Here is a 27,860-nt window from a genome sequence, read left to right on the forward strand (position 1 = left end):
CAAGAAACTCTTTTTAGTTGTTAGGCTCACATGGAATGGCCCAGATTGTTACCTTCTCGGACCGCAGAGGGAACATGAATGGACTGCAACGCATCACATGTTCTTACGGAACGGATCGGGTTGCTACAAGAGATTGAGAGAACTAGGATTTCGGAATTTGCATTGACACGTACTTAAGAGTTTGATGGATATTTTAGTCCACAAGATATTTTTGTTGCATGATATAATGCACTTATCGGCTCTAATAGAAGAGGATCCAAAATCCGGTTCTTTCATGTGACAAGGCTTGTTACAATTAAACCCGTCAAACAGGTGAGTCGAATTGGGTTTATGTCGGGTCGAAAATGGTCCAACCCAAATTTGATCTATTTCCATGCAATACAAATTCGTGACCCATATTCAATCTCATCCATATTGCTAAAATACATTCATATTTAACCAAATCTAGGAAAATTCATATCCAAACCATGGTGAGAGCGCAAAGTGAGCGACCGCGATATCGACTGAAAGAGAGAGAGAGAATTATAGATGTGTGTTGGTCTAAATAAGTTGTAAACCCATTTAGCACGTATATTATTTTGGGCATGACATTTTCAAACACATTTAGTAGATATAACTGACCCATATAATAACTGAACCCATCAAATATGGAATAAGAAATGAGTTCATGACCCATTTTGACATGTCTAATTCCAATTAGCAGCACTAAACAGTAGTGAACAGCCGAAGGTGAAGATTGAGAGAGCAAGGCTATGATGCATACAGAATGTGAACAAAGACATGAACTATGCATATTCCTTCTGTTCACCTCACAAGCCCCAAGTTGGTAATCCCCCATGAAGTGTTAGGCCAAGACCTCTCCCTGGCCTTCATGAGCAAGACCCTCGCCCATGCCACCCACCCTTCCCAGGACGTCCTCTTGTCCCACGGACTCCCCCACTCCATCAGCAGCCTCAGCCCGGCCTCGGCCTCCTTCTCCGCCTCCTCGTACCGCCCTTTCCCCAGGCACAGCTGCCCCAGCACCACCCTCGGCTCCCCGACGAACGGGTTCTTCTCGATGCTTTCCCTCAGCCTCCGTTCCGCCGCGTCGTAATGCTCGGCTCCTCCTCCCAGCTCGCTCACCTCGCACACCGCTTCCCAGTACTTGTCCCTCGCCTCGATCTGGTCGCTCGCGCCGAGCACCCGCGTGCAGGACTCGAACACCGGCGGCACCACGAGCTCTATGTCCTCGTCCCGCTCTTCCGACGGCGGCTCGGGGCCGGCGTTGCGTTTGCTCTTCTTCTTCTCGAGCATGAAGATCTCCTCCTCTCTCACTACCAGCATGTAGACCGCGCCCATCCTGGATATCGAGTTCATCCAGAGCCCGGGCTTCACGGTCCCGGGCCACAATGCCCAGAAATTGTTCCCAGTGAATTCCAACCGTCCGTCGCTGTTCTCGAACAGCATGTCCTGAGAAGTGAACCGTGTCAATTTCTCACCACCACAAGACTCGAACGAGGTGAGAATTCACAGAGAGAAACTCAAATATAAACGATTGACTCTTTTGTTTATAGTTGTAATATTTCTAACATACCAGACCAAATTAACAGCAATAGTAATGAATAACAGATCCGAGTACCATGAGGCAACATCCGTTACCTGAAATCCGAAGAGCTGGTCGCTGAAATCGGCCATGGTCATCATCAAGAAAATCGCTATCACCCTCCTCGAAACGAGCACGTCCTCTCCGGTCTTTATGTGCTTCACCCTTATCCCCTCGGCGGGCAACAGCGACTGGACCTTCTTCCGCCACGCCTCGTCGCCTTTGAATACCCCCTTCTCCTTGGCATTCCGCAGGGACATCTCCGAGAGCTTCAGGTGCTCGACGAGCTCCGAGTCGTCGTAGCGGAAGAGCAGGTCGTCGTGGATAAGCGCCTGCCTCGGGACGATACAGAAGAGGTGGATGAGGCGCTCGGCGGCATCTCCGACGTGGCCGCGGACGACCTCGCGGCCGGTGTCGGGATCGAAGATGGCCAGGTTGACGTAGGAGTTGGAGTAGGCGGAGTGGAAGAGGCCGCAGAGGCAGACGGCGTCGGGGGCCCGCCAGAGACGGAGGATGCGGTAGATGTCGACCAGGTGCTCGAGGAAGCTGCCGTGCTTGTGCCAGCACTCCCCGGCGCCGACCGAGCGGAGCGTGGCCACAAGGGAGGGGAGGCGCGGGTCGACGACCTCGAGCTCCCCGCGCAGGAAGGGCCGCGCGGCGTCGAGGAGGGCTTGGAGGCCGGCGGCGGCGGCGGCGGCCGGAGGAGGGAGAGATTGCGGTGGCGGTGTAGAGGGCATTGTCGGGATTTGGTAGAGAGATGATGATGGAGTTTAAGATTACTTTGGCCGTAGAAGAAGAGAGAGTGTGCTGGAGGAGATAAGGTTCTCTCGTGACCTGGAGTTTGTTGAGATTTGGATCGGAATGATTAGAGAAAATTTACTTAATAAGTCTTCAAGGCTAGTTTTGGTAATCGGAATAAAATTTATCCTTATCCCTCAGAAAAAAAACTATAATTGAATCCTTATCAGAGATGAGAAGTTTGTAAAATAATATTCAAAGGGTTATGATAGCGAGTAACGTGTGTACATATTTTTTACTTTATTTTTGTAACTGCTTTCAGTTCACTGATAATTTGATCAAATGTCATATGGTTATTACTGATATGAATGTTGATAGAGGGGATATATTTGTGTTGACATATAGTTGATATTCCAATTGCGTAAAATACCACATTGAATTTATACCGTGGTTGATAGAACGGGAATTATTCTGCAAGCACTGTTAATCTCAAGATACAGGAAAAATAAATTAGTCAATCTAAATTAGAGTGATTTATCAATTATTGCGAGATTAAATTATCAAATGGTTTTGCATGACTAACCTTTATTTATCCCTAGGGCCGTCCAAAATGCATATGTGTACGATGTGCCAACATCTCAAAAGAGGGATGACATGATTGCCTCCCTACTTTAAAATTAGCCAGTTCCATTTGCACTTTGGCGTGCCTAGGATATTTCTTTGGGGGACGATTCCAACGGGTGTGACAAATGCCGTATAGGCATTTTGGAACAAGACACGTATGGTTAGGCAGGATCACATGCATCATACCAAATGCCATCAACTTCGTACTCGTGTATGTTTGTCGTATTTTAAACCAATTATTGCATTAAACCTATCATATAGATGCTAATTTAGTCTTAAACTTTACAATTTCGCCGATTTAGTTCTAAATATTTGCGCGATATTCCAATATAATCCTTCAGGTTCATTTACACTAGAAACCGTTGATGCAACGGTGTGTCACGTAGAACGATCAAAGATGACTAAACCGTCACGTCAATGATTTCGGGTGAAAATTGACCGCAATACGTATATCAAAATTCCACATAAAAATTTAAAATTAAATTGATAATATTGTTACGTGCTGGTGAGATATTCTTCGGAAGTGACACATGATGTAATAATAGCGACACGGACTAATGCTGAAATTGTTGGAGCCCCACGTGAGATTTGCACTTTGGAGTCGCTCTAAGATGGGGAATGCACTCGAATGGATGAGCCCACAGCACTGTCCATGAATTGGAAGCTCGGTTTGTGGCCACGAACACGAGTGGGGAAAAGTAATGTAAGTGGGAGAGAGTTATTGGGAAGAGTGCCAAAGGACGGGGTGGGATTGCGGACGAATCCCGAGCTTTGATATGCACGAATTCGACACGGCTCGTCTACATCATCACGGCTTGACCATCATTTGCGTTTTCGGCGTGCGAATTGAGAGATAGCAGCCATCCACTCCAATTCAACATGCGTTTTTGTGGACCATCTCTTAAGATCCTTTTCCGATTGGGGTGGGCATGTAAACGTTCAAGAAACAGTGCCTCGGCTAGCGCTGTCGCAAACCTTTCGCCCGAGGTTGGCGGAGATCGTGGACCTTGAAAAACTCACCCACTACCGTCGTTTTACCCTGACAACCACGGATCGAGGGTAATTGGGGGATTTCAGTGAGGGTATGGTCATGCGAGTTCTATATATGTAATCTAGGGATTGGATCAAGTATGGCCGAGCCTGAGATCCGAGGACCGCGCTTCTCGCCTCAATCACTATATGGACCTCATCGATGGCGCGGGGTATAGGGGAGAGAAATCAGAGACGATGGCATGCGATGAGCATAGAGAGAGAAGTTATATTTTGATTGGATGTTGGATGGGCACGTGTGGCGAAAATCCAACGGTTAATACAATGGATACGGTGGGCGAGTCTAGGGATTTTTAACACTACCTCATTTCCCGGCTCTAGTACGTGTTAGAAAATCCAATTTTAAAACTAATAAATAAAAGGAGTCAGTCAAATAAAAGGAGTCAGTCAAATCCCATACACAAATGATATGGGAACCTACAATACTAGAACTAGGAACCTCTTTACTTAGAGGCGAACTAACGTTGATATCTTTAATTTCATATAACGTATATATAACATATCAGTACTTGAAGATTTAAAATCACATTAATCCAAAGGAACTAGCTTGCATTCAGCGCAAAAGGTTATATTGTCCTTCGTTCCTCCAATTAAGTCTCTGATTGATGGGTTATAATTATATAAGTCACCTATATAAAAACTTAAACTAAAAACAAATTTGCATAATATTCTTGTTTATAACTCGTCAATCAAAGGAACGATTGAAATAATCCATTCAATTAGGGATGGAAAAGAACCTGCTCTTGATGAATTGCCCACTCCTTTTTTTCCTTTCTTTAGGTGAGTCTTTGAAATGTACAGAAGGGTCCAAAATGGCCAAAGACGACAACATTATCGCACCCCTCCCTTGAAAAAATGAACGATACGACAATAAAATTCGGAAGAGGCGTGATGAAGCTTGGTCTTGCGCATTTAGTTGTCTGCAAGTACGAGAAGGGTAACATAGGTTTGTCCGACCCATTGAATTATTTCACCGTAAACAACAAAACGGGACGGTGCAGATTCCTCCAGCGCGAACGATAGGCATCCTTGCTCCACAGAATATGCACTTAAAGCAAGGTGACAAAAATTGCTCATCCAGAACCTAGGTTTACTTGATACCTACTAGGACAGACGCAGCTCAGACACTGATAACTTTGAAGCAAATATTCATGGGAAGCAACGACAGTTTGCATGAACAACATCTTTATATTAGCTCTAGCTTATCAGCCTGGTTAATCCTACCCATCATAACAAAGACGCCGAAGAGCAAAAAGAAGTAGGGAGAGACATCGATCCATGGCTGTTTCCTGGAGGATCATATGTCTGGCCGTTTGGTTCTTTTGTATTCGCACCGATGTGAAAGGCGATCCGGATCTTTGGTTGGTGTACAAGATATGTAATGGAATTAGGTACCAATGGGGAGACACCTACGGCACACGGGTGGAGAGCGTTCTTCAAGATTTGGTGGACGAAACGCAATATCACGGCTATAGTTACTACAGCCATGACATGTACTCGGGCCAAGGTTGCTACGGCCATGCGGCTTGCAATGGAGCTCTATCACAGGACGATTGCTTTTCATGCTTATTTGCTGCTAGGGACCGGCTGAAAGAGTTTTGCCCCTTAAACACCGGGGCTCAGTTGCAACTTAGAGATTGTAGAATTAGGTACGAGAATTACCAATTTTCTGAATAAGTGAGGGATCAATTAAAACAATGAGAGTGGATCGGATGGTCGTCTGTTGTATTGTTCAACTTGTGTATTATGAGAGTGTAGGAGCTCATTACCTAAGCGGGAACATGGAAATCCTCGGGAAAAGCTTTCCCAAGTTCACTCGAGTGTCTGAATAAACACAAGCTTTTTGCAACATGATAATAAAGTGGTTTATGTTGAGAAAGGGAAAAGTATCAAAAAAGTCCTAAACCTTTTGTATTGATGTCAATTTAGTTCTAAACCTTTTTTTGGTATCAATTCAGTCTTAAACCTTTTGCATTAGTGCGAATTCAGTCCTAAACCTTTTTTTGGTGCCAATTTAGTCCTAAACATTTTGTATTTGTGTCAATTCAGTTTTAAACCTTTTGTCTTTGTGCCAATTCAGTCCTTCCGGTCAATTTTGGCCGGATTTTGCTGACGTGGACGCCGACTGGCTATCGGTGCTGACGTGGATGCCGACCGGCCACCGGTCTATTAGAGCTATGAGAAATCTGCATTGCAAACCAAACAACATTAAAAATCATAAACAACTCAAAAATCTGGACACCCAAACAACAAAAAAGACGAGAAAAAATAAGGGAGGCGACGGCGGTCAGAGCTTGGGACCCAGCTGCTCTTGGGCGGGCGGAGGCGACGGAGGAGGTCTGGACCGGCAGGCGGGCAGGTTTCTTGGACCGGCGGGCGGAACAGCGAATGACAGGGGAACGAGGAAAACGATGCCGAAGTTACGAGAAATCTACATTGCAAACCAAACAACATTAAAAACCATAAACAACTCAAAAATCTGGAAACCCAGACAACAAAAAAGACGAGAAAAAATAAGGGAGGTGACAGCGGTCAGAGCTCGGGACCCAGCTGCTCTTGGGCGGGCAGAGGTGACGGAGGAGGTCGAGACCAGCGGGCGGGCAGGTTTCTCGGACCGGCAGGCAGAACAGCGAGTGACAGAGGAACGAGGAAGATGACGCCGAAGTTATGAGTAATCTGCATTGCAAACCAAACAACATTAAAAACATAAACAACTCAAAAATCTAGAAACCCAGACAACAAAAAAGACGAGAAAAAATAAGGGAGGCGACGATGGTCAGAGCTCGGGACCCAACTGCTCTTGGGCGGGCGGAGGTGACGGCGGAGGTCGGGACCAGCGGGCGGGCAGACGAAGGCGACAGCGGAGGTCGGGACCGGCGGGTTGCTCTCAGGCGGGAGCGATTTTTGAAAAAACAGAGAGAGAATGTGGGGCTTTGTGAAAAGATAGGATGAGCGCCGAGAAGGATAGAGAAGGAGAGAAAAGGAGGAGGCCGCCATTAATGAAGGGAGAGAGGGGAGGAGGAGGTGTGCAGGGTTAAGGGGGAAAAATATTAATTTTTTGTGGAAAAAACGCATCCTAGCCCGCCGGCCCCACCCCCGCCACGTGGACCATGTGGCACCTCGTGAGTGGTCAAGGACCAAGCTGATTTGGCGGTCTGGTACCACCCAATATTTTCTCTGCATGCTGAGCACGCCCACTCTCTTATTCACTTATTTTTACTTAGGGTTAATACCACCAAAAACCCTAAACTGGTACGTGTGTGATAATTTTACCCCGAACTTTTTTTTTACCACCAAAAACCCCAAACTGGTACACCTGTGACAATTTTACCCCAAACTTTTTTTTTACTACCAAAAACTCCAAACTAGTACACCTGTGACAATTTTACTCCAAACTGGTAAACCCGTGACAAATTTAACCTAACTATTTTTTTGATCACGAAAAATCTCAAACTGGTACACCTGTGACAATTTTATCCTGAACTAATAATTTTTTAATATTATTTTTTATTTTTTCGAATTTTTTATTTTTTATTTTATTTTATTTTTCTTCATCTTCGACCTCTGGCCGGTCGGCGGACCGGCGACCGCCAGAGGCGGAAGCCGGCGAGGTCGGCCCCGCCGGCCGATGGCGAGGCTCGACCTCGGCGGCGTCGGGCGAGGGCTGTCCTCGCACGCCTAGGCGAGGTTGGCCCTTGCCGGCGTCAGGCGAGGGTCGCCCTCGCCTGGGCAGGCGAGGCGAGGCTCGACCTCGCCGGCGTCGGGCGAGGGCTGTCCTCGCACGCCTAGGCGAGGTTGGCCCTTGCCGGCGTCAGGCGAGGGTCTCCCTCACCTGGGCAGGCGAGGACAGCTCTCGCTCGACGCCGGTGAGGGCCGCCCTCGCCAGATCTGGCGAAGGTCGCCCTCGCCCGACTTAGGCGAGGGCTGCCCTCGCCGGATTTGGCGAGGGCGGCCCTCGCCCGACTCAAAGCGAGGGTCGCCTCGCCGCGCCGAGCGAGGGCCGCCCTCGCTGGCCGAGCGAGGGTCAGCCCTCGCCCGCCTGTGCAAGGGCCGGCCTCGCCGACGCCGGCGAGGGTAGCCCTCGCCTGACGCAGGCGAGGGTTGTCCTTGCCAAATGCGGCAAGGGCAGCCCTCGCCCAACTCAGGCGAGGGTCGCCCTCGCCCGACGACGGCGAGGGAGGCCCTCGCCAACAGCTAGCGGGGCCGACCTCGCCGACTTCCGCCTCTGGCCAGTCGCCGGTCCGGCGACCGGCCAGAGGTTGAAGATGAAAGAAAAAAAAAGAAAAGAAAAAACAAAAAAATTAATAAAAATTCGAAAAAATAATATTAAAATTTTAGTTCAGGGTAAAATTGTCACATGTGTACCAGTTTGGGATTTTTTGTGGTATGTTCAGGGTAAAATTGTCACAAGTGTACCAGTTTGGGGTTTTTTGGGGTATGTTCGGGGTAAAATTGTCACATGTGTACCAGTTTGGGGTTTTTGGTGGTAAAAAAAAAAGTTCGGGGTAAAATTATCACACATGTACCAGTTTGGGGTTTTTGGTGGTATTAACCCTTTTACTTATTAATTTCCAAGACTTTGCAATCATTTATGTCTCAAGAACATGTAAAATGCCTTGAAAACCAAAAAAACTTTCTTCATTTAGAAATTTTACAAGTGCTGAATAAGTAGAATATATCAGAACTCAGTACAAAAGTTAAGACTGCAGACCATGCCTGAAGAAAGAAATAGGATGACTGGGATATTAGAAGCCTATCGTCCTTACTAGCCATGTAAATCTTCAGATAAAGGCTCCAGACTCTAGCTTCCTGACTCTTTATTTGAGACAGAAAGAAGAGAATTTGCCTCTTGACCGGACAATTCTGCTCAGGAACTTCGTTGAGCACTAAGTCTCTAACTTCCACATGTTAGCACTTCTTAAAATCGCACATGCCTATAACCATATTCTCAAGTCTCGAGCCAGCTTTCCATACATCTCATCCAAAGTGGCTTCTTCTCTCCGTTTGAATCATCCCAAGATCATTCCCTGAGGCATAATTTCATCTCGAACCTACATATTCCCAGACCTAACCACATTTTCAATACCAGAGAAACACAGAAATGAACACCAGGCAGGCAAAAAAATGCTCACTTTACAAATCATTAAGTACATCAAACCAAGTTTCCACTACACGCTGAATCGTAACTCATCACTCTCCATTACAAGCGAGCGACCAAATTCCATACCTTACAACACCATAACCCATTTTCAGTCCGACTTCGTCAATCTACTGACTCGAACCTTTTACACGAACGGCACTGCAGTCTTAGCGTGACGTCTACAAGGACAATCGACAGAGCAAAAGGCCAACTCACCGGCCATCACCGAATCGGTGTAGGCATTCTCCTGGCGGAGGTGGGAGAGGATATCGGGATTGGAGCGGGAGTCGTCGCAGAGCCAGTAGTAGTTGTCGATCCTCACGTCGCCGAACATCTCCATCCGGTGCTCCACCTTCTTCGCCGCCGGCGGAGCGACCGGAGCCGAGCATTCGCCACCGGCGCTCATCCTCGCCGTTGAGTCCGACGGCATGGCTTGAGAGCAGCAAGGGAGAGGGAGCGTGAGCGGCGCCGGCGATCTTGTCCTATTTAAAAAGAAGAAAACCTCCGGCAGGTGGAGAATGGCACTCGCGCCTGTGCCCAACGGATTTCTTGCCATGATATTTGACGTTTTTTTTTTCCTATTATTTTATAATCTTATCCAATATTGTTTTGGAATTTATTGAATTTTAACATTTTCTATTTAAAATATATACTTTATTGGCAAATATGTTTTGAGCTATTAATGAAAACCTTCCCTAATTACATCTACTACACCTAGTTCTCCGCGCCTTTCATGTAGGGGTGTGCAAAAGAACCGGGACCCGCCCGGACCGCCCGGAACCGCCCGGAACCGGACCGGAACCGGTGGTTCCCAAGGGAACCGGTCCGGTTCCCGGTTCCAATTTTTTGGAACCGGTACTGTTTGGGCCGGTTCCCGGTTCCCGGTGTGGAACCGCCCACCCGCCCACCCGGACCGGACCGGTAATATAATAATAATATATTTTATTTTTAAATTTTTAATTAAAAAATCTGACCAAAAAAAATTAAAAAAGAAGAAGAAAATTTGTTATCATGTCTGAAGCTCTTGTGTAGTTGGGATACCTTGGTCATTTTTCTCAATAATTAATGGGTACCCACTTGATTTATGGATGACGTGGTTAATATAATCGATCATAGTGTAGGAATTGTATGAAAAATTATGTTCTTTTCCTTTTGTTCTGTTGATCCGATGTTGGTCCACAGATTTTTTTTTTTTATTTGTCTAGAAAAACTTGTTGAGACCGGTTCCATGGACCCGCCCGAGAACCGGACCGCCGGTCCGGTCCGGTTCTCGGGCGGGTCCATGGAACCGACGGGCGGTTCTCGGTTCCAATTTTTGGAACCGGTCCTGTAGCGGGCGGTCCACGGTTTCGGGGTGGGAACCGCCCACCCGGACCATGCACACCCCTACTTTCATGTCCATGTCAGGTCGTGTATCTTTGGGAATCTGAACCGAGCTGGCCCGTCGACACACCTAGCTACAGCCTCACAGCTTGCAAAGACGACATCTTGGTGAATGCTTAGCGTACGAATAATAATCATCATGTTTTTTTTTAATTTTTCCATTATCAAGAATATGCTTGGAATGGTATCTGTTTGGCAACGCAATTTTATTTTTTTTATTTCGAAGACAAATTTTTAGGCTAGAAATAAGGTTTTTTTAACAAAAATGAGAAGTTATTTTTTTTCTACTTTTCTATTTCTGGAATTAAAATAGAAATAACAACTCCTGTTTTATTGCTTGCCCTCGCCCTTGCTGCCTGCCCGCCAGCCACCATCCACTGCCGTCCAATGGCCAGCCCCTGCCACTTGCCCACCCGCTGTCCATCATCTAGAACATAAATTTAATAATAGCTTATCAAACGAATTTATATTTCGAGAACAGAAATTTTGTATTATTATCAAACGCTACTTTTTGCTCAGAAACTAGTTTAGGGAATAGAAATATCTGGCTAAAAATTGGACCGGAAAAGAGAATGATTTTTTTTTGCGCCTTAGCAATCTCCATGGTCGAAACAACGTCTAAGTGCAGGATAATACGGATCACAGGTGCAAGTCAAGGAATACGAGGATCATCAATTCTCGGAATCAGGAGAGAGAGGTCGACCGCTGCATGATTAGGAGAACAATTATTTCTCGCTCAAAAGATAGTACTATCATCATCATCAATAATAAATATCCTGATGATTAGCAAATGAAAGCAAGATCAATTTCGGAATAATCAAAGCCATTTCACTATAAGAATTTGATCGATACCTAAGGGTGAGCACTGGAATCGGACTAAATCGGCCAGTTCTGAACAGTTCCCGATTCTTAAAATTTGGATCTAGTGATTCTTGGTCTAGATCCAAGTGGGGATCAAACAAACCACCCAGACCAGATACTTTTTTTTTATTAGCAAGTTAATAATACTTGGTCATATTTTTTTATACATTTAGCGTCTTTCCACCGAGATTTTCATCAATTAAAGATTCAAAATACTAAAGGATGGTAGTTTAGACCATGTAACAACACTTGCAATCTTGCAAGGAATAAAAAAAAAAAAAAGATATCACTGCCAGTTCATGGACCCACCCGGGAACCAAATCGAACCTATCAGTCCGATCTAGCCAATTCTCAGTTTTAGGTGGGAACCAACCCACTTTGGAATCAATCACCTTGTTGGGACTCAATTGGTTTTTCCATTTTTCTTTTTAACGGCAATCCGACGGCCACTATTTCTTATATGCTTAACGATCCTAATCATGTGCCATTAATTTAAACTTACCAAATATAAAGATTACATCATTTGGACCAAATATGAATCTTACTCATTAATAGTTTGCATAGCGCAATGCAGGATTATATCTTTAAGTAGAGCATATATTAAATGTTTGATGCTTTGTATGATTTGAAATAAATTACTATTTAGGCGAAAATTGGTTGGAAGAGCTACATCAGAATTCCACATAAAAGTTTATGACTTAATTGATATAATTAAAAGTTTAAGACCGAATTGGCATCTATACGATAAGTTTAAAATCGATTGGACAATTTCCCCAACCTCTTCCTCATCTCTTTAACTAACATATGGGCATTTTAAAAATTTGTTGGAAGAAAAATGAAGTTTCTTTTCCGTACCCCCTCCCCACCTTATATTATAGTTTGTCGGAATTACCCAAAAGGATTTCTAACATAAAAAGATAATTCTCCCAAAAAAATTAAAATGAATTCAAAACTTCACCTCGAATGTGCGAATCACGAACACTCCTGCCATTGAAACTTGAAAATAATTATCGGGTGATAATCGATTGAAGGCCCTCTTCGTTTTGCGGAAAACAAATTTCAGGAAAATGTTTGAAATTCCTACATTGTAACTAAAGAGAACATATATGAACTTATCCTACGGAGTAAACTATTCATTTTAAAACCCGAAGACAGTCGAACTCTTGCTGTACAAAATCAGCAATCTAAGGGATCTTAGTTTTAAGGGATGACTACTATGAAAGACATACATTGGAAACAATAATGCACTCAAACTAGCTACATACAGATCAAACTTCTGTATGTAGCTACTTCCATTTGGTTTCTATCTGGCAAACGCAGAAAAACATGGCTGTTCTATGGAGAATCATAGCGATCCGAATTTGGTTCTTGAGTTCTCGCGTTAGTAATGTCGGAGGAGATGCCGATACAGCCTTAGCAAACAAGATGTGCAACGGAGTAAAGTTCCGATTAGGAGGGACGTACACTTTGGAACGAGACAAGGTCCTTGACGACTTGATGCTGGCAAACTCCAAATCATGGCTACAACTATTATAGCCAGTCTGTCGACTCAGGCCAGGGTTGCTAGGGTTACTACGGCCATGCAGCCTGCAAGGAGTCATCTCGCATGCCGATCACTTTAAAGCTCAACTTGAAATAATGTCTAAGTGCTCCGACGATATTGAAGCTCAGGTGCAGCTCAAGGATTACAGGACTAAGCACAAGGATTATCAATTTAAGGAACAAAGGGAAGGTCAAATGCAATAGAAGGAGCAAGATCTGGATAATATACAAGATTGTGATTATAGGAAACTATGTCATATCATATGTTATAAAGGAATTGGATAACTATGACAAAGGGTGAATGGTGTTTGGTGAAGTGAATGCAGTTACTAATCTTTGGCCAAAGGGAATGCTAGTCATCATTTTTCCAACTCAAATTTGTAGGTGATCTTATAAAATGAGCCATCTTAAAAAATATATTCCTAAAAATGATTGATTGTATCGCTTGAAATAAATAGTTAAAAATATTTTCATTATCGATAACAAATTATATCTGAATATTTTCGTGAATGATAAAAATATTTTTCATTCATTCAGTTTTGCAAGTATTACAAGCAATCATTTTTAGGAAAATTAATTTTCAAATTATTCATTTTTCACAAAACAAACGGATAAGAGCATTCTCTTGCTTATCCGTTCATTCAATCGAGCTAATTCCCAACCCCCCCCCCCAAAAAAAAAACGAAAAGAAGAAGAGAAGGATGTCATGTTAGATTCCGAAAACCGATGAACGGTTGAAAACCATCAACGAAACAGGATCATACATGTATAATTCATTGAGAAAGCATAAAAACGAAAGCGTACCTGAATCCATAGCGTAGACTGTTGTTCGGTGTCGTGCGGGTAGCCTTCCAGAACAATACGTTTTCTCTGAGAGTTCCCTTTGAATTCTCTTTGTGTTTCTCTCTTTCGATGGGATGAAGAGGAATCAGTAACTTACGTACATTCTGGGGACCATAACCGCTCTTATAAGGTAACCCTAATGTTACCCTTTAGAAATTACAATTTTGCCCATCATAAAATTGTAATTTCCCCTTTTAGTCTCTACACATTAAAGGGCCACACCCTATTTGATACATTAAAGCCCTAAATTACCTTAACTTAATTTATCACTTTTAAAGGGCTTAACTTTATATGACAGTATGCATTGCATTATTATTTCACATATAACCCAATGTTGGATTAAGGATCCAACATGTCATTCACTTGATGATCTATGAGCAACATACCATTTAACTAATTCGAGAATCTATCAAAGATAATAATTAAAACAAAAGGAAGAGTGTCTTCAAAAATCTGATTTCTTGTGTTCGCAAGAGATTCAAGTAGCAGAGCTAATTGCACACATCGAAGCGAATGGAACTGGTAGAAGTTGATTCCTTTAATTGCCCTCTCCTCCAATGAAAGAAATCACGATGAAAAGGTTTCAAGACAGAAATCTTGACATGGACCTCCGTGACTAGCTTTGGATGACGCACCTTCAACCTGAAGCGCTCTTTCCGGTCAATGTTGCCGGAGACCATCATGAGATCTACGCAGACCCAGGAGTAGGAATCATATTCAGAGCCTTCAGCAGAAATGCGTATATCAAAGCATCTTCTCGGAGACTCTCGAATCTGCGCGACATAATGCATACGTGAAGCAAACATACTAGCAGATCATCTACTCACCCACTGAAGTTTTAGGAAAGATACTGTCAGATATCCATAGAAACTACACCTTGTGGCCTTTGGCATGTTTATTATTACCTTGTACATGTTTTCAGAAAGCTGAGACTAAGTCCGAGATATATGTATCATAATGGGTTATTTACACAGATTCTGAAATCAGGTACCTCAAAATTAGGGGGGAAATTAACAATTTCACCAAAACTTACCTCCCTGACTTTGAACAATGTCCGGCGCACATTTCACACTTGAATAATAGCATGTTGTCGTCCTTCTTCAGATCCCTCAATTTGGCGACAAACTTTGCAGGTTCAAAGTATAAAACTCGTGGATCTGTTATATAATGCGGGGATAATATTAAAAGTCTTACTAAAAAGAAAGCAGCTATACCAATGCTAGCAAATAACTGCAGAAACATTTAAACATATTGTTTGCTTACATGCTATATGTGAAAGCCTGCTAGCGGGATACGCATAAGAATATCTTCAGAACCAATCTATATTGAGAGGCATGAGAATATATAGCATGTACAGAAGAATACTTAACAATGTCAATTTTGTGGTTAGCAAGAAAGAGTCAGGTGTTTTCAATTAGGTAGATACAGATTTGGGTCTCAAGAGTTCGAGATTTGGGTCTCAAGGAGGTTCTCTCTCTATACTCTAAAAATAGAGCCATCATGTAATGTAGCATTAAGAGAAGCGAGGAAAAATGAAGCATTTGTGTTCTCTCACCATGTCTCTTGTTATCGCTAAAATCTTAGCAGCATGTAAGTTTATTTTCTAATCAGCCGATTATAAGGAAAAGAGCAGTACTTCCCCTTGAACATGGAAATATCTAACAAGCCATGCACTCATCATCGGTGGCCATCCAAATATCCTATTATCAACTTAAATATTTCGAGCTTGCTGCAGTGTCCCACATATGTACTTCACTGGAGTAACAAGTCCAATAGATCATACGAACATGTGAAGATTCAATGAAGGAACATAGCAACACATGTTACAGGGGCGTTTCACTCACCATTGAACCCTGCAGTAACAAGAATATGCGGATAGTTTTGAGCTCTCACCTGTACAAGCAAGCTCAGTAAAGAGAATCAAATTAGTGTCAGCTTATTAATGTTTCACAATGATGTCCACTTCACATCAAAGAAATAAGATGACGGCAAAGATGGACATGAGCAAATGAGCAACCAAATGTTTGCAGATGATACTTACATTGTCTACTGGAGAATATGACTTCATGTAGTAGTAGTACTCCTCTGTCCGAGGGTCACCCCATTCCTGCAGCAGCAAGCGCATTAACAAATAAAGAGATTTTTTTTGTTTTTTGGTCATAAACAAATAAAGAGAGCTTGAATGAACTATAAGATGACACAACGTCCTCCAAAGTAGCTACAAGTTGATCCCATCTTGAAGTATTCACAAAGTCAAACAGTCAACTAGAGCCTTGAAACCCAGTAGAGTCGCCAAGTCACTTACAGTTAGAAACATTCCAGATGTTTCAGAATCCTAGGTAAGGCTCACCATGTGTGTGTGTGTGTGATGGTCGCAAGGACGAAAGGGTTATTAGTTATATAGCAAGAGAACTCGCAGAAAGATCCTTTCAACGAATACATCCTAGGATGAATGCCTCACTGTCACCTTTGCATATTCAAGTATTTCCAAACAAATTTGACATTGTCGAATCCTGTAAACTGATTCATTTTTCTTCCAGTAAGTAGACGAATTCAGGCTTATCAAAATCATTAATTAAATTTTATCATTAATTAGAAAGTCCCACATGAGATGAAATCAAGTTGATTCCAGTTATGCTACCTAATTATATGTGAAACGAGATCTGTCATCTGTAACTCCTAGACTAGTGGGCCATATGACACTCTCCTGCCAGTTTATCAGTTTATCCAATAAAAATGGACGTTACAATTCCATATAGAAAAACTGACCCTTGCTTATTTACCACTGTTTAAGTCTCAATTGTATGATTACTATAATATCACTGTAGGGTGTCAACAGGGTGCAATACCACTCAAAACTCAACTGTTCTTAATACTTCAACATATATCAAGAAATTTGAGGGGGTAAAACTTACCTCCCACTCTGATGTTGTAAGAGGTATAGTAGGATCAAGCATGGTAGTCAGAACATCCACAAAAGGTACTTCAGCAACTGCTGCCCTGAACAAATCTGGTCTCATGTTCAGGACAGCGCCCATTAAAAGGCCCCCAGCGCTTCTCCCGTTAATGCACAGCTTTTCCTTTGTACAGTACCCTTTTTCTATCAAATACTCAGCACAAGCAATAAAATCTGTAAATGTGTTTTTCTTCGTCAACAATTTTCCATTCTCGTACCATGGCCTCCCCATTTCTCCACCGCCTCGAATGTGGGCAATCACATAAATGAATCCTCGATCCACCAATGAGAGCCTTGATCCCATGAAACATGGATTAACGCAGCTCTAATCAGAGCACAAAACATTGAGAATGGCAAGTGAGTTTGAATAAATTTAGGTAACTCATTAGGGAATATAGAAAGATCGGACAGAATAAATTAGAGACTGCCCTGTGAATTGCATGTACAAGCTTTTCTAGGGTAAGTAAAACAAAAAACATAAAGCAGCGGAATTATTTAAGCCGAAGATATCAGGCCATTGGTGATGTTAGAGCAACGGATCTTGTAATGAGTCCATTGGCTCACCATTATAGCCGTTGTCGACTGTACAGGCACAACAGAAAATAAAAAAATAGGCTGTCTGAAAAATGTGTCAGAGCTGCATTGATAGGAAAGCAGCAAAAGCTATTTCAGGTAGACACATGAAGTTTGCAGAAGACTTTATATAAGAGAAGACCCCAGAAGCCAAAATGTTAGACACTTGCAATACAAAATCAAAAAATGTGCTACAATTTGTATTCTTAGCAAAAAGCTCTCAGTCTGTTACTTTCATTATAGTATTCTTGTTGCTTTGTAATCGTGTAAAAAATCAAGTGTACCAATTGATAATAGCACCTAATTCCTGATAGTGTTACTTTCATTGTAGTATTCTTGTTGCCTTGTAAGCTGTATTTCAGGTAGCCTGAAAATGTTTTACAAAAAATTGTATAGGCAATTCTATCCTTGGACAGCAGCATCAACAAATATCTAACGGCTTTTTTTGCTTCTCCAAGACATCTCCAATGGGAAGTTTGAAGATGACTAAATAAGAGAAGATCCTTGAATCCAAAATGTTAGACATGTGCAATGCAAAATCCAAAAATGTGCTACAAGATGTATTCTTAGCAAAAAGTTCTCATTTGTCTGTTAGTTTCATTATAGTTGCTACCTTGTAATAATGTAAAAAATCAAGTATATCAATTGATAGCAACACCTAATTCCTGATAGCGTGACCTTTCATCTCAAGGAATTGATGTGTGCTTAGTGTAACTTGTTTAGCATAATACTAGTGCAATCCAGCCCGACTTGTGGCTGTTAGTGGTAAGAGTGGACGTAGACTTGGGGATAAAGCCAAATCACTATATATCATTTTGTGTTACTATTTATCTCTTTTTTACTTACATAAGCACGAAATCAGTTTACGGTATTTGAAACATCAGCTCAACCTGATCTTTACTTTTTCACAAAAGATTGTCAATACCTTTAAAATAACATATTCACCTCTCTCTAGATTGTATTGTTAGCCTCATCATAATTACGTAGAAAATTGCATTTGGCAAGAGCATGTATAACCTCTCCAATCCTCCACCACTGAAATTTGACCAAGGCTGGACTAACCACTGACAGGTCATCCAAGCTTTGAAAATCTCATTTACCAAAGTGGTAAAATAAGTTGAAACAGAACAAGCATGTAACAAATTGCAAACGAGAGGGATTGGATGCAGCAACAGACACAAAAACATACTCCGACAACTTTTAGAATGCATGGAATAAAGGAATGACCGCACTTCGTTAAGACTTAAGAGACTAAAGCACCGAATGCAAACATGTCAATTGAAACAGCCCAACGTTGCGTCACTGTTTACAAATGATCAACAGATCGATGCTTCAGGTCTTCTGTATCAAATCTGAAGCCAACGAGTCTCTTCATTGTAACATCCAAACTTATAGAAAGAGCTAATATGTTGTGTCATCCTGATGTGAACTACCAGATATCCACACGTAAACAATCACAATACGTAGGTTTCTTGTTACCTCATATGAACCATATCCATGAAGCAACAAGGGATCAGATGCATCGAGTTTCACCATATTCTTCCGGCAGACTATTGACATGGGAATCAGAGTTTCATCAGGAGCTGTGGCCCATTTCCTTTCGCAAAAATAGTTCGACTCATCAAAACCTCCTAATACCTGAGTAAAACGGTGGAAAAGTTCTTCATATGTCATAAGCCATGAAAAATAGACAGATATACGTATAAAACACCACCACTCCCTAAAACAACATTAAGAAAACACACATACCTAAAAACTTCAGTTCGGAAAGAACAAAATAATGGTAAAGGTGATGAAAAAACCAAATGTCTTAGAGAGATGTCTCGTGAGAGACAATGTCATTTACTATTCATGAGGCAGATTTAGGCTGAAGCTGAACCTGTATAGGTTAAAATAGCTCTGAATATTCACATTACATAGCCTTTTCCCGGCATCTTCAGAAGGTAGTGGTCATATAATATTTATGAAGCATGAAAGCTTTTCAACTAAATTCTCCTCAAGAAACTCCAAGGCATGGATTTGTGCGTGACTGTCTGACGAGCTATGGATAGGCCAAGGCCAATCCTCTTGATGACTAAAGGCTCCAAGAGCCAATGTGGTTGTTGACTTTACATTGAAGACAAAAGCTCTACTAGTAAACTTCTGTAATGCTACCACAGGACAGTACTCTTACGATCAATCTCGACATATAGACTAACAGGAGATATAAGAACAAGTTTAGAGCAAAAAATTTATTCGGCTGCGCATTCACGCCGACCCCACTAAACGTAAATACAAATTAGTAACAATTTAATTGCTCAGTCCACTAACAAGCCTCCTAGATTTGCTAGCATGATCAATCTACAAAAAAATAAAGAAAAATTGATGCATGCCGGATGCAATGCAGATTGCAGGTAACCAGCCATCATGAGCACTTAATTGTTTATGATAATCAGATCACTCAATGAATCAAAAAACTTGTCCATACGACATTTGTTTGAACCTCGGGTAGGGTTTAGGTCAGGTCAAATTAGTCCGACCCAAATTTACTCATTTAATTCGTTTTGACCCATTTCCATTTAATACAAATATAGCAATTCATATCCGACTCGAACCATATTGTTAAAATACTTTCATATTTAACCAAATATAGGAAAACTTGTTTTTTTATGATTTTTAAAAAAATTATATTGTTAAAACACTTCCATGCAATACAAATTTAATGGACAATTTTTACAATTTTTTTTATATATATTTTATATTTTCATTTTTAAAAAAAATCAAATTTTAAATTATTTTTTCTTTTTCTTTTTCCTTCTTCTTCAGCCAATTGCCGACCACAAGCGAGCCCAAGCTCGAGCTTGCCGACCTTTGGTGAGCTTGCCTACGGCTAGTCGCCGGCCGTCAACATGGCCGGCGACTGATCGGAGAAGAAGGAAAAAGAAAAGAAAAAGAATTACAAATTCGATTTTTTTTTAAATTAATAATTAAAATTATTAAAAATAACCTGTTTATGATTTAATTAATCTTATTAAGTAACCCATTTAAAACTCATTAAGTTATTAGGTAACCTATTTATAACCCACTTAAGCTTGTTTTAAAACTTATGGCAACCCATTTATGACCCACATTAAAATATGAGTTCTAGACCCATTTTGCCACCTCTACATTAGTCTAAAGATTCAGGGTAAATGACTAGAAATATCTTGCAAAGGCAGAATTAAAAACAGCCAAGACCTTGCAAATGAATCATATATAAAAAATGTAAGATAGGAAGACTCAAGATACTGAATAAAGTTTATCTAACTCATTATGAACTCCGGCTTCCAAAAAAATAAATAATTGAGAGAGAGAACGAAGGGGGCCAGTATTTGCAAATGGCTACCCCACGGTACTTACTGTTTCAATTTTCTTCACGACAGATTTGCCAGTGTCCATATCATGATCATAAACAGAAGGAGGTGTTCTCATGGAGCTATAAGTGAACCGTAATATATTTGATGAAAATTGTGGCCCTGATCGATACACGGAAAAAATTGGATCAACAAAATCAATAGAACGACCGCCTTGAAGCCGTGTGAGTGGTTCCCCGAGAGTTGGGAGGTGATACACAGTAACTTTTTGCGAACCATTTTCGCGTTCGAAGAGAACCAGATGATCAGCAAAAAGCTGCATGTCCTCGATTTTTACACTGGAAGGTCAGAAGATCAGTAAGCTATATGGACCGAATCAAAAAATTCTTGACACGATAGAGGCACATATTCATTCACCAACTCCATAAATTTGTATGCATACACAAAAGAAAACATGCGTGAGTGTCCATGCATGGCACAATCCATGCTTTCGCATGTGTCTGTACATGTGTGCATGCCTCTGTGCATACGTGTATATCGACATGTGAAGGGTGAGAGAGAAAATCAAGAGGATGTTAAAGCAACGTACCAATAAATTAGTTAGCTGATGCTCAAAGCTTCAACTAATGTCTATAGAAAGGCATATGTTTCTAACCAAATGCAAACAATAATGGCAGATAAATAGCCACATAGGCGCTTACTCCATCCCTAGCTTCCCTCTTATCATTTTGTGAGTTGGCAGGAGAAACTGAGCCACATTATGATCAAACACATCTGAGTTACCACTTATTCAATGTTGTATTTTAACATGAGCAGATATATAAAGCAAGGAAGGATTTGAGGAGGGGGGTGACAGGAGCCATGGTACCCCCAAGACATCAGTCCTCCTTATTCTCTATAGCTTTGCAGTGACACGCATAATATGGAAATGGGGGGAATAACACTAGAAGTGCCAAAACTTGTGTATGGCGTTCACTTGAGTACCAAATTTTTTTTTTCAGATCACTTAAATGCCACTTTTTTTAAAAAACGATCACTTAAGTGCCAACTCCGATTTGGGTCACCGGAAATCTGACGTGGCTATATTTTATTAATTTCTCAGTCCTACGTGGCACGTCAGCACTGACGGAACAATTTTTAATATTTTTTTGATTTTTTAAATACTTTTTCTGATTTTTTTTCTTTTTTTTATTTTTTTTCTTCTTCTTCAACCTTTGGCTGGTGATCAGACACCGGCCACTGGCCGTGGCCAGCTGCCTGGCCTCTCCTAGACGAGGCCGTCGTCGCCTGCCACAGGCAAGGCCTGGCTAACCCTCACCTGGGTGAGGGTAGGTGAGCCTCGGCGAGGGCTCCCCTCGCCAGATCCGGCGAACCTTCGCCTTGCCTGGGCAAGGGTGAGCCCCGGCAAGGGCTCCCCTCGCCAGATCCGGCAAGGCCGGCCCTCGCCTAAGCCACGGCAACCTCGCCGGGCGTCGCCTTCTGTCAAGCGACGCCTTGGCGAGGCCGCCGTGGCCTGGGTGAGGGTCGGCCTCACTAGGACTTGCCCTTGCCCAGGCGAGGCGAGGCCAACCCTCGCCGGAGCTTGCCTGCCCTCGCCCAGGCGAGGGTCGGCCAGGCCTCGCCTATGGCGGGCAAAGACGGCCTCGTCCGGGCGAGGCCAAGCAGCCGGCCATGGCCGGTCACCGACCAAAGGTAGAAGAAGAAGATAGAAAAGAAAAAAAAAAAGAAAAGAAGGAAAAAAAGAAAAAAAATCAGAAAAAATATTTAAAAAATCGGAATATACACATGGAAATGCCACTTAGACTGATTTTTTTAAAAAAAAATCCAACTCAGATTAAAATTTTAATTATAAAAGCCACGTATTAATTTGGCCGGAATTTCTCGCCATTGGCACTTAAGCGATCATTTTTCCTCCGATTTGGCACTTAAGTGAGCCAGTGAAAACTTTTGGTACTAAAATGATCGTCAAACACAAGTTTTGGCACTTCTAGTATTCTTCCCCCCATGGAAATGCATTGACTCCCCAGTCATCTGTGCTACGCTAGCATTAGGAATGGCTTTTCACCTTAGATAATAAATAAAGACAGGTAAAAACATCTTTAATATTATAGTCCTAATTTTTAGCCCACGCCCGCTCCCACTCTCTCTCTCCCTCTCGTAATATCGAATTTTTAAAGTGACTTAACACTAGTTTGCTTTTTTCTATCCATTATAAATCTTCCTAGGTGATCCAGTCATTAGAAAAGCCAATTTCTATGTCATCACTTAGTTAAAATCCATTTCCTTAACCAGAACCAACGTGGGTCAAATCTGCTTTTCAATATTATGGTATAAACACCGGGTGTGGACAAAGACACATTGCATTTCAATCAACCACAACAAGCTCAAATATAAAGTGATAGTGCAAAAAGTAAAGTTACAGGAAAGGTAAACCAATACAAGGGTCAATTACTAAGACATATTACCTTTCCCTGTGAGGGATAAGAACGGTTGTGCTCGACACATCATCCAGCGGGCAAGCCAAAAGTTCCGAATTGTAAAACAAGTCACTTCTCCTCCGAATGAAAAAATGATTTCCCCGATGGCTGACGCGTGTATCTTCTCCGTATACGCGAGGAGTCAGAACCCGAAGACCATCTTCTGGCTTTGAAACGTCAAGATAGAAAGCAAATGTTGTGTTTTTACTCTCAGATGCAACAAACAAGAACTTCTTGCTCTCAGAAACTTCAAGATCAAGAGAAAACATATCATCCTTCTCATGATAAAGGCAAATGTCATCTGATTGGTCGGTCCCCAACCTATGCAGCCACACCTAAAAGTGAAACAAACTGTTATTTCAAAATGCCATGCCATTGCTAATACTAAAAAATTAATAGGTTAGATATTGAGAATGATTATTCATCACAAGTGTCCAAGCATCCAAGAACACTTCATGATGGTTATCCATATCGTATGACTTTAAGTCTTCCTGCCAAGGGAGGTTTGGCATATTACTGATGTGCCATTCCCAGTTCACCATTCCGTGTCCTTTATGTGTATACATAAATTCGATCCAACACATAACTCTTAGAAATTTGCAACAAGAGATCTTAAGCTAGCTTAACTAATTAGCAATAGAAAATTAGAAAAAAGCAGCTTGAATGTGATGTACTTAGGCTCTGTTCGTTTGGCGGAAAATATTCTCCTTTTGGAAAATATTTTCCCGGAAGTCATTTTCCTGGAAAATGTTTTCCCGGAACATAATTTTCCGGTATTCGGCGATCAATATGAAAAAGTTTCGGAAAATATTTTTCGCCGGCGACCGCGCGGGCGGCGGCGGCGGCGGAGTCCCGGGACGGGGCAGCGGCGGTCGGGCGGCAGCGGCAGCGCCGACCGACGGCGGCGTTCGGCGGCGGCGACCGGCGGCGGCGGTAGAGGGCGCAGCCGGCGGCGGCGACGACGGTAACGCCCGGCGGCGGACGGCGCGCGCTGGCGCGCGGCGGCGGACCGGCGACCGGCGAGTGGCGTGCGCCGACCGGGGACCGCGGCGACCGACGGCCAATGTCCGGCGTCCGGCGGCCGGCAATCGGCGGCGGCCGGCGATGGCGGCGGCGGCGACGCGGCGGCGGCCGGCGACAGCGGCGGCGACAGGCGACGGCAGCGGCGGCGACCGCGGCGACCGCGGCCGGCGACCGCCGGCGCCGCGACCTTAGTGAAGAAGAAGAAGAAGAAGCTCGGAAAATGATTTCCGCTTTTGAAGAAGCGAAGTCATTTTCCGTAGACTTAGGCTATTTTGTGAGGGGGAAGGAAAATATTTTCCCACGGAAAACGTTTTCCGCCCCCCGAACACCGGAAAACCCGGAAAATATTTTCCGGAAGAATATTTTCCGTCAAACGAACGGAGCCTGAGTGATGCAATGCATTTCACAATGATTGCAAAACTCCACGGTTGTACCAGGTTGAAAATTGAAATCTAGAGTACTGTAATATCGAGAGAGAGAGAGAGAGAGAGAGTAGTGATGCAATTGAATTTATTTGACATGGAAACATTTTGAGTGCTGAAAAAAAAAAGTCCTATCAGAGGAAATAGGCTTATGACCCTTCTAAATTTATGGCTACAAAGTACAGGCTGAGTATGCTAAATATCAGATGAGGGCCAGATCTCAACTATAAGCATGAGGACATCAATGAGATCCCACATCTGTTTCGATGGCTCATCATCTGTTTCGATTAAACTACAACACCGATAATGGCAGCACATTACTGATATTTTTATTTATTTGTTTTAGAGTTTTAGCGAAACTTGACGTATTAGAAAAGCTAAAGACACCCTATGGATCCAAAAAATCCTAATATCAACTAGAGCCTTCTTGATCCTAAAAATTTAGCAAAATGCAGCTGGTCAAATCAGAGTAGATCCGACCAAAAAAAAATCAGAGTAGATAAATGAAAATTTGTTAAGCGGAACCCAAGATCCGCAAGCTGATATAAACACTGAGAAGTATGCCTTGATATCAGTGACGAATTTTCTGGAAAAGGAGTAAACAAAGAGAAATTTTTATAGCAACAGATCCTATACTACATAAAACATACCTTGTCCGGGCGAAGGATCTCATCCATTGTGATGTAAACTAATGCATCATCACCAGCCCATTCCAGATCAGATGTCACATTTGCTAAAGGTTTTCCTATTGGAGCTCCTGTCTCAGCTTCAATTACATAAACAGTATATATCTCATCGCCCTTAGTGTCCTCGGCATATGCAACCAACTTACTATTTGGACTTACCTATAACATCAAAGAACTAGCACAATGAAGTAATGAAAATAAAAAGCCGAGGCAAGGAAATAATTCATGATGGAACCGAATGTGGGTGGAAAAGAAGAAAAGAAAAGGTCACTCTTGCCTTGAAAGCAGTGACATCATAGAATGAATGGTCTTGAGCCTTGATATTCTCGTCCAAGATAATCTGCTCAGGAGGAGCCTCAGGACCAGTTGGCATCTCATCATAAACAGAAGGAGGGGCCTCCGTATCTGGTACTAACCGCCTACAGTGCTGAACGTACTCCTTTCCCTCTAGATTCCTATGGTAATAATAGTAAGGTCCTCTGCGTATGGGTGCAGATATGTCATCTTCCTTTATACGTCCTCTTATCTCAGCAAAAAGATCGTCTTCAAATTGCTTGGTCCCTGTGTCATTTATCAGAGATATTAAGCTCATCACACATTTCTTGTCTGATTACATTGTCACTTTTTATTGGAGTAGAGTTTATCAGCACTCAGTACAAAAGATGAGACTGCAGACCATGCTTGATGAAAGAAATACGATGACCAGGATATTAGAAGCCTATTGTTCTTACTAGCCATGTAAATAAAGACTCCAGACTCTAGCTTCCTGACTCTTTGGGCTTGTTTGGTTCGGCTTTGAGGGAATGTCTTTGGCAAAATGCAAAGACCTTTGAGCTAAAAGGGTTCTCCGAGCAAGTAGTGCTTGGTAATTTGTATTTTAAAATCAAGTTTGATAGCAACTTTGGTCTAAATACCGTTTGGTAAAAACTAATTTTGTAAAGGACTTTTGCTAATATTTAAAAAAAATCAGCAAAGAACTCAACCACCGCCGGTAGGCCAAAAAGGCCGCTGGCCAACCTCCGTCGGCCAACTGCCAACGACCAGATCTGGCCGCCGGCCAGCCTCACTTGAGGTCGCCCGACCTCAAGCGAGGCGGCCTGAGGTTGCCTGACCTAGGTGTTGCCTAGGTCGTGCGGGTCCAGCTACTGCCGCCTACGAGTCGGCCGACCCCCAGGCGGCAGTCGTCGGAGGTCGGCTGACCCCCAAGCGACGATGGCCCGACCCCTCAAGCGGCTATCGCCGGCCTCCGATTTAGTTCCTCGGGAAGATGAACAGTGTGCATGAACAGTGCACCTTATATTCCGAAAATGCAATTTGTGAAAGTGCCTCCAGACCTGCCTTGGGCTAAGGGACTTTAGAAACCTCCCAAAGTGCTCCAAAAAAATTGCCAAATACCATTTGTATTTGGCCAAGGGACTTTAGAGCCTAAATGAGCATTCCGAATGCTGAACTAAACAAGCCTTTCATTTGAGATGGAAAGAAGAGAATTTGCCTCTTAACCGGACAATTCTGCTCAGGAACTTCCTTGAGCACTAAGTCTCCAACTTCCACATGTTGGTACTTCTTAAAATTGCACATTCCTGTAACCATATTCTCAAATCTCAAGCCAGCTTTCCATATATCTCATCCAAAGTGGCTTCTTCTCTCCATTCGAATCGTCCCAAAATCGTTCCTTGACGCATAATTTACGCTAAATTCAAATCTTAAATCCACATATTCCCAGACCTAAACTACATGTTCAATACCAGAGAAACACAGGAATGGACATCAGGCGAAAAAAGGCTGACCTTACAAACCATTAAGTACATCAAATCAAGTTTCCACTACCCGCTGAATCGCAACTCATCAATCTCCATTACAAGCGACTGACCAAATTCCAGACCTTACAACACCATAACCCGTTTTCAGTCCGACTTCCTCAATCTACTAACTCGAACCTTCTACACGGACGGGCCAGCAGTCTTAGCGTAACATCTACAAGGACAATCACCAAAGCAAAAAAGTCAACTCACCGGCCATCACCAAGTCGGTGTAGGCATTCTCCTGGTGGAGGTGGGAGAGGATATCGGGATTGGAGCGGGAGTTGTCGCGGAGCCAGTAGTAGTTGTCGATCCTCACGTCGCCGAACATCTCCATCCGGTGCTCCACCTTCTTCGCCACCGGAGGAGCGATCGGAGCTGAGCAGTCGCCGCCGGCGCTCATCCTCGCCGTTGAGTCCGACAACACGGTGTGAGAGCAGCGAGGGAGAGGGAGAGGGAGCGGTGCCCAACGGATTTCTCGATTAAGGCTTTGTGGGCTTCGCCGTCGCTACGGTGGGGTTCCTACTGTGTTAGGAAGAGAAGGTGTTCTAGCTCGAGTTATTTAGTCCTACGAATCGGCGGCGTGCTTTTGAACGAGAGTTGTGCTGCGTGATGAAGATCGACCCAACTGACTGGGTAGAAATCTTTGTTTATCAGAGAGAGAGAGAGAGAGTGAGAGCATGATGGAGACTGATGGTTGACTTCTGGGTCTCCATTCTCATGTCACCCTTTGCTTTGTTTATGCTACAGTAGAATTTCGGAAAGTGGCATGGGCGATGCAGGTTCCATAAACTGCAGCAACGACATCTCTCTCTCTATCTCTCTCTCT

At 43.0% G+C, this 27,860-nt stretch overlaps 3 protein-coding genes and 1 long non-coding RNA gene across 5 annotated transcripts; 1 reads left to right on the forward strand and 3 right to left on the reverse strand.

Annotated features, from left to right (window-relative positions):
* Positions 1-602: 602 nt before the first annotated feature.
* On the reverse strand, positions 603-2,451 carry LOC115671781 (uncharacterized). The gene is made up of 2 exons (XM_030593423.2): positions 1,639-2,451; positions 603-1,449 (listed from the first exon to the last, which is right to left on the reverse strand). The coding sequence occupies exons 1-2, from the start codon at positions 2,317-2,319 to the stop codon at positions 805-807; spliced, it is 1,326 nt and encodes a 441-aa protein (XP_030449283.1). The 5' UTR covers positions 2,320-2,451; the 3' UTR covers positions 603-804.
* Positions 1,356-1,691, forward strand: LOC130137368 (uncharacterized). The gene is made up of 2 exons (XR_008815818.1): positions 1,356-1,498; positions 1,609-1,691. It is a non-coding gene; the product is annotated as an uncharacterized LOC130137368 (long non-coding RNA).
* Positions 2,452-8,677: 6,226 nt separating the features above from the next.
* On the reverse strand, positions 8,678-9,615 carry LOC130137511 (uncharacterized). 2 transcript variants are annotated; one of them, XR_008815934.1, is made up of 2 exons: positions 9,351-9,615; positions 8,678-8,803 (listed from the first exon to the last, which is right to left on the reverse strand). XR_008815934.1 is itself a non-coding variant. In XM_056308973.1 (2 exons), exons 1-2 carry the CDS (start codon positions 9,562-9,564, stop codon positions 8,972-8,974), a joined length of 264 nt encoding a protein of 87 aa, XP_056164948.1. In that variant the 5' UTR covers positions 9,565-9,615; the 3' UTR covers positions 8,873-8,971. The 2 variants fall into 2 exon arrangements, 1 of the variants encoding a protein (XP_056164948.1); XM_056308973.1 differs by lacking the exon at positions 8,678-8,803 and adding an exon at positions 8,873-9,021.
* Positions 9,616-14,200: 4,585 nt separating this feature from the next.
* On the reverse strand, positions 14,201-27,858 carry LOC115664276 (uncharacterized). Its single transcript, XM_056308217.1, has 11 exons — positions 27,245-27,858; positions 25,510-25,793; positions 25,197-25,391; positions 23,090-23,436; positions 20,671-20,962; positions 18,772-18,930; positions 16,679-17,044; positions 15,805-15,870; positions 15,608-15,656; positions 14,797-14,920; positions 14,201-14,536 (listed from the first exon to the last, which is right to left on the reverse strand). Exons 1-11 carry the CDS (start codon positions 27,432-27,434, stop codon positions 14,452-14,454), a joined length of 2,157 nt encoding a protein of 718 aa, XP_056164192.1. The 5' UTR covers positions 27,435-27,858; the 3' UTR covers positions 14,201-14,451.
* Between the last annotated feature and the right edge of the window lie 2 nt (positions 27,859-27,860).

The sequence above is a fragment of the Syzygium oleosum genome, unplaced genomic scaffold, assembly GCF_021117445.2.
Source record: "Syzygium oleosum isolate NSW1041296 unplaced genomic scaffold, Sole_v2.1 Sole_v2.02, whole genome shotgun sequence".
Classification (NCBI taxonomy): Eukaryota; Viridiplantae; Streptophyta; class Magnoliopsida; order Myrtales; family Myrtaceae; genus Syzygium; species Syzygium oleosum.

Excerpts from the sequence above, each read along its gene's own strand:
- LOC130137511 (XM_056308973.1), bottom strand. The coding sequence starts at position 9,564 with ATGCCGTCGGACTCAACGGCGAGGATGAGCGCCGGTGGCGAATGCTCG. Across the intron at positions 9,022-9,350 it reads CACCGATTCGGTGATGGCCG|GGAATGATCTTGGGATGATT; the intron begins GTGAGTTGGCCT and ends ATTATGCCTCAG.
- LOC115671781 (XM_030593423.2), bottom strand. The coding sequence starts at position 2,319 with ATGCCCTCTACACCGCCACCGCAATCTCTCCCTCCTCCGGCCGCCGCC. Across the intron at positions 1,450-1,638 it reads ACCAGCTCTTCGGATTTCAG|GACATGCTGTTCGAGAACAG; the intron begins GTAACGGATGTT and ends TTCACTTCTCAG.
- LOC115664276 (XM_056308217.1), bottom strand. The coding sequence starts at position 27,434 with ATGAGCGCCGGCGGCGACTGCTCAGCTCCGATCGCTCCTCCGGTGGCG. Across the intron at positions 15,871-16,678 it reads TTACAACATCAGAGTGGGAG|GAATGGGGTGACCCTCGGAC; the intron begins GTAAGTTTTACC and ends TTGCTGCTGCAG. Across the intron at positions 15,657-15,804 it reads CATATTCTCCAGTAGACAAT|GTGAGAGCTCAAAACTATCC; the intron begins GTAAGTATCATC and ends TTGCTTGTACAG.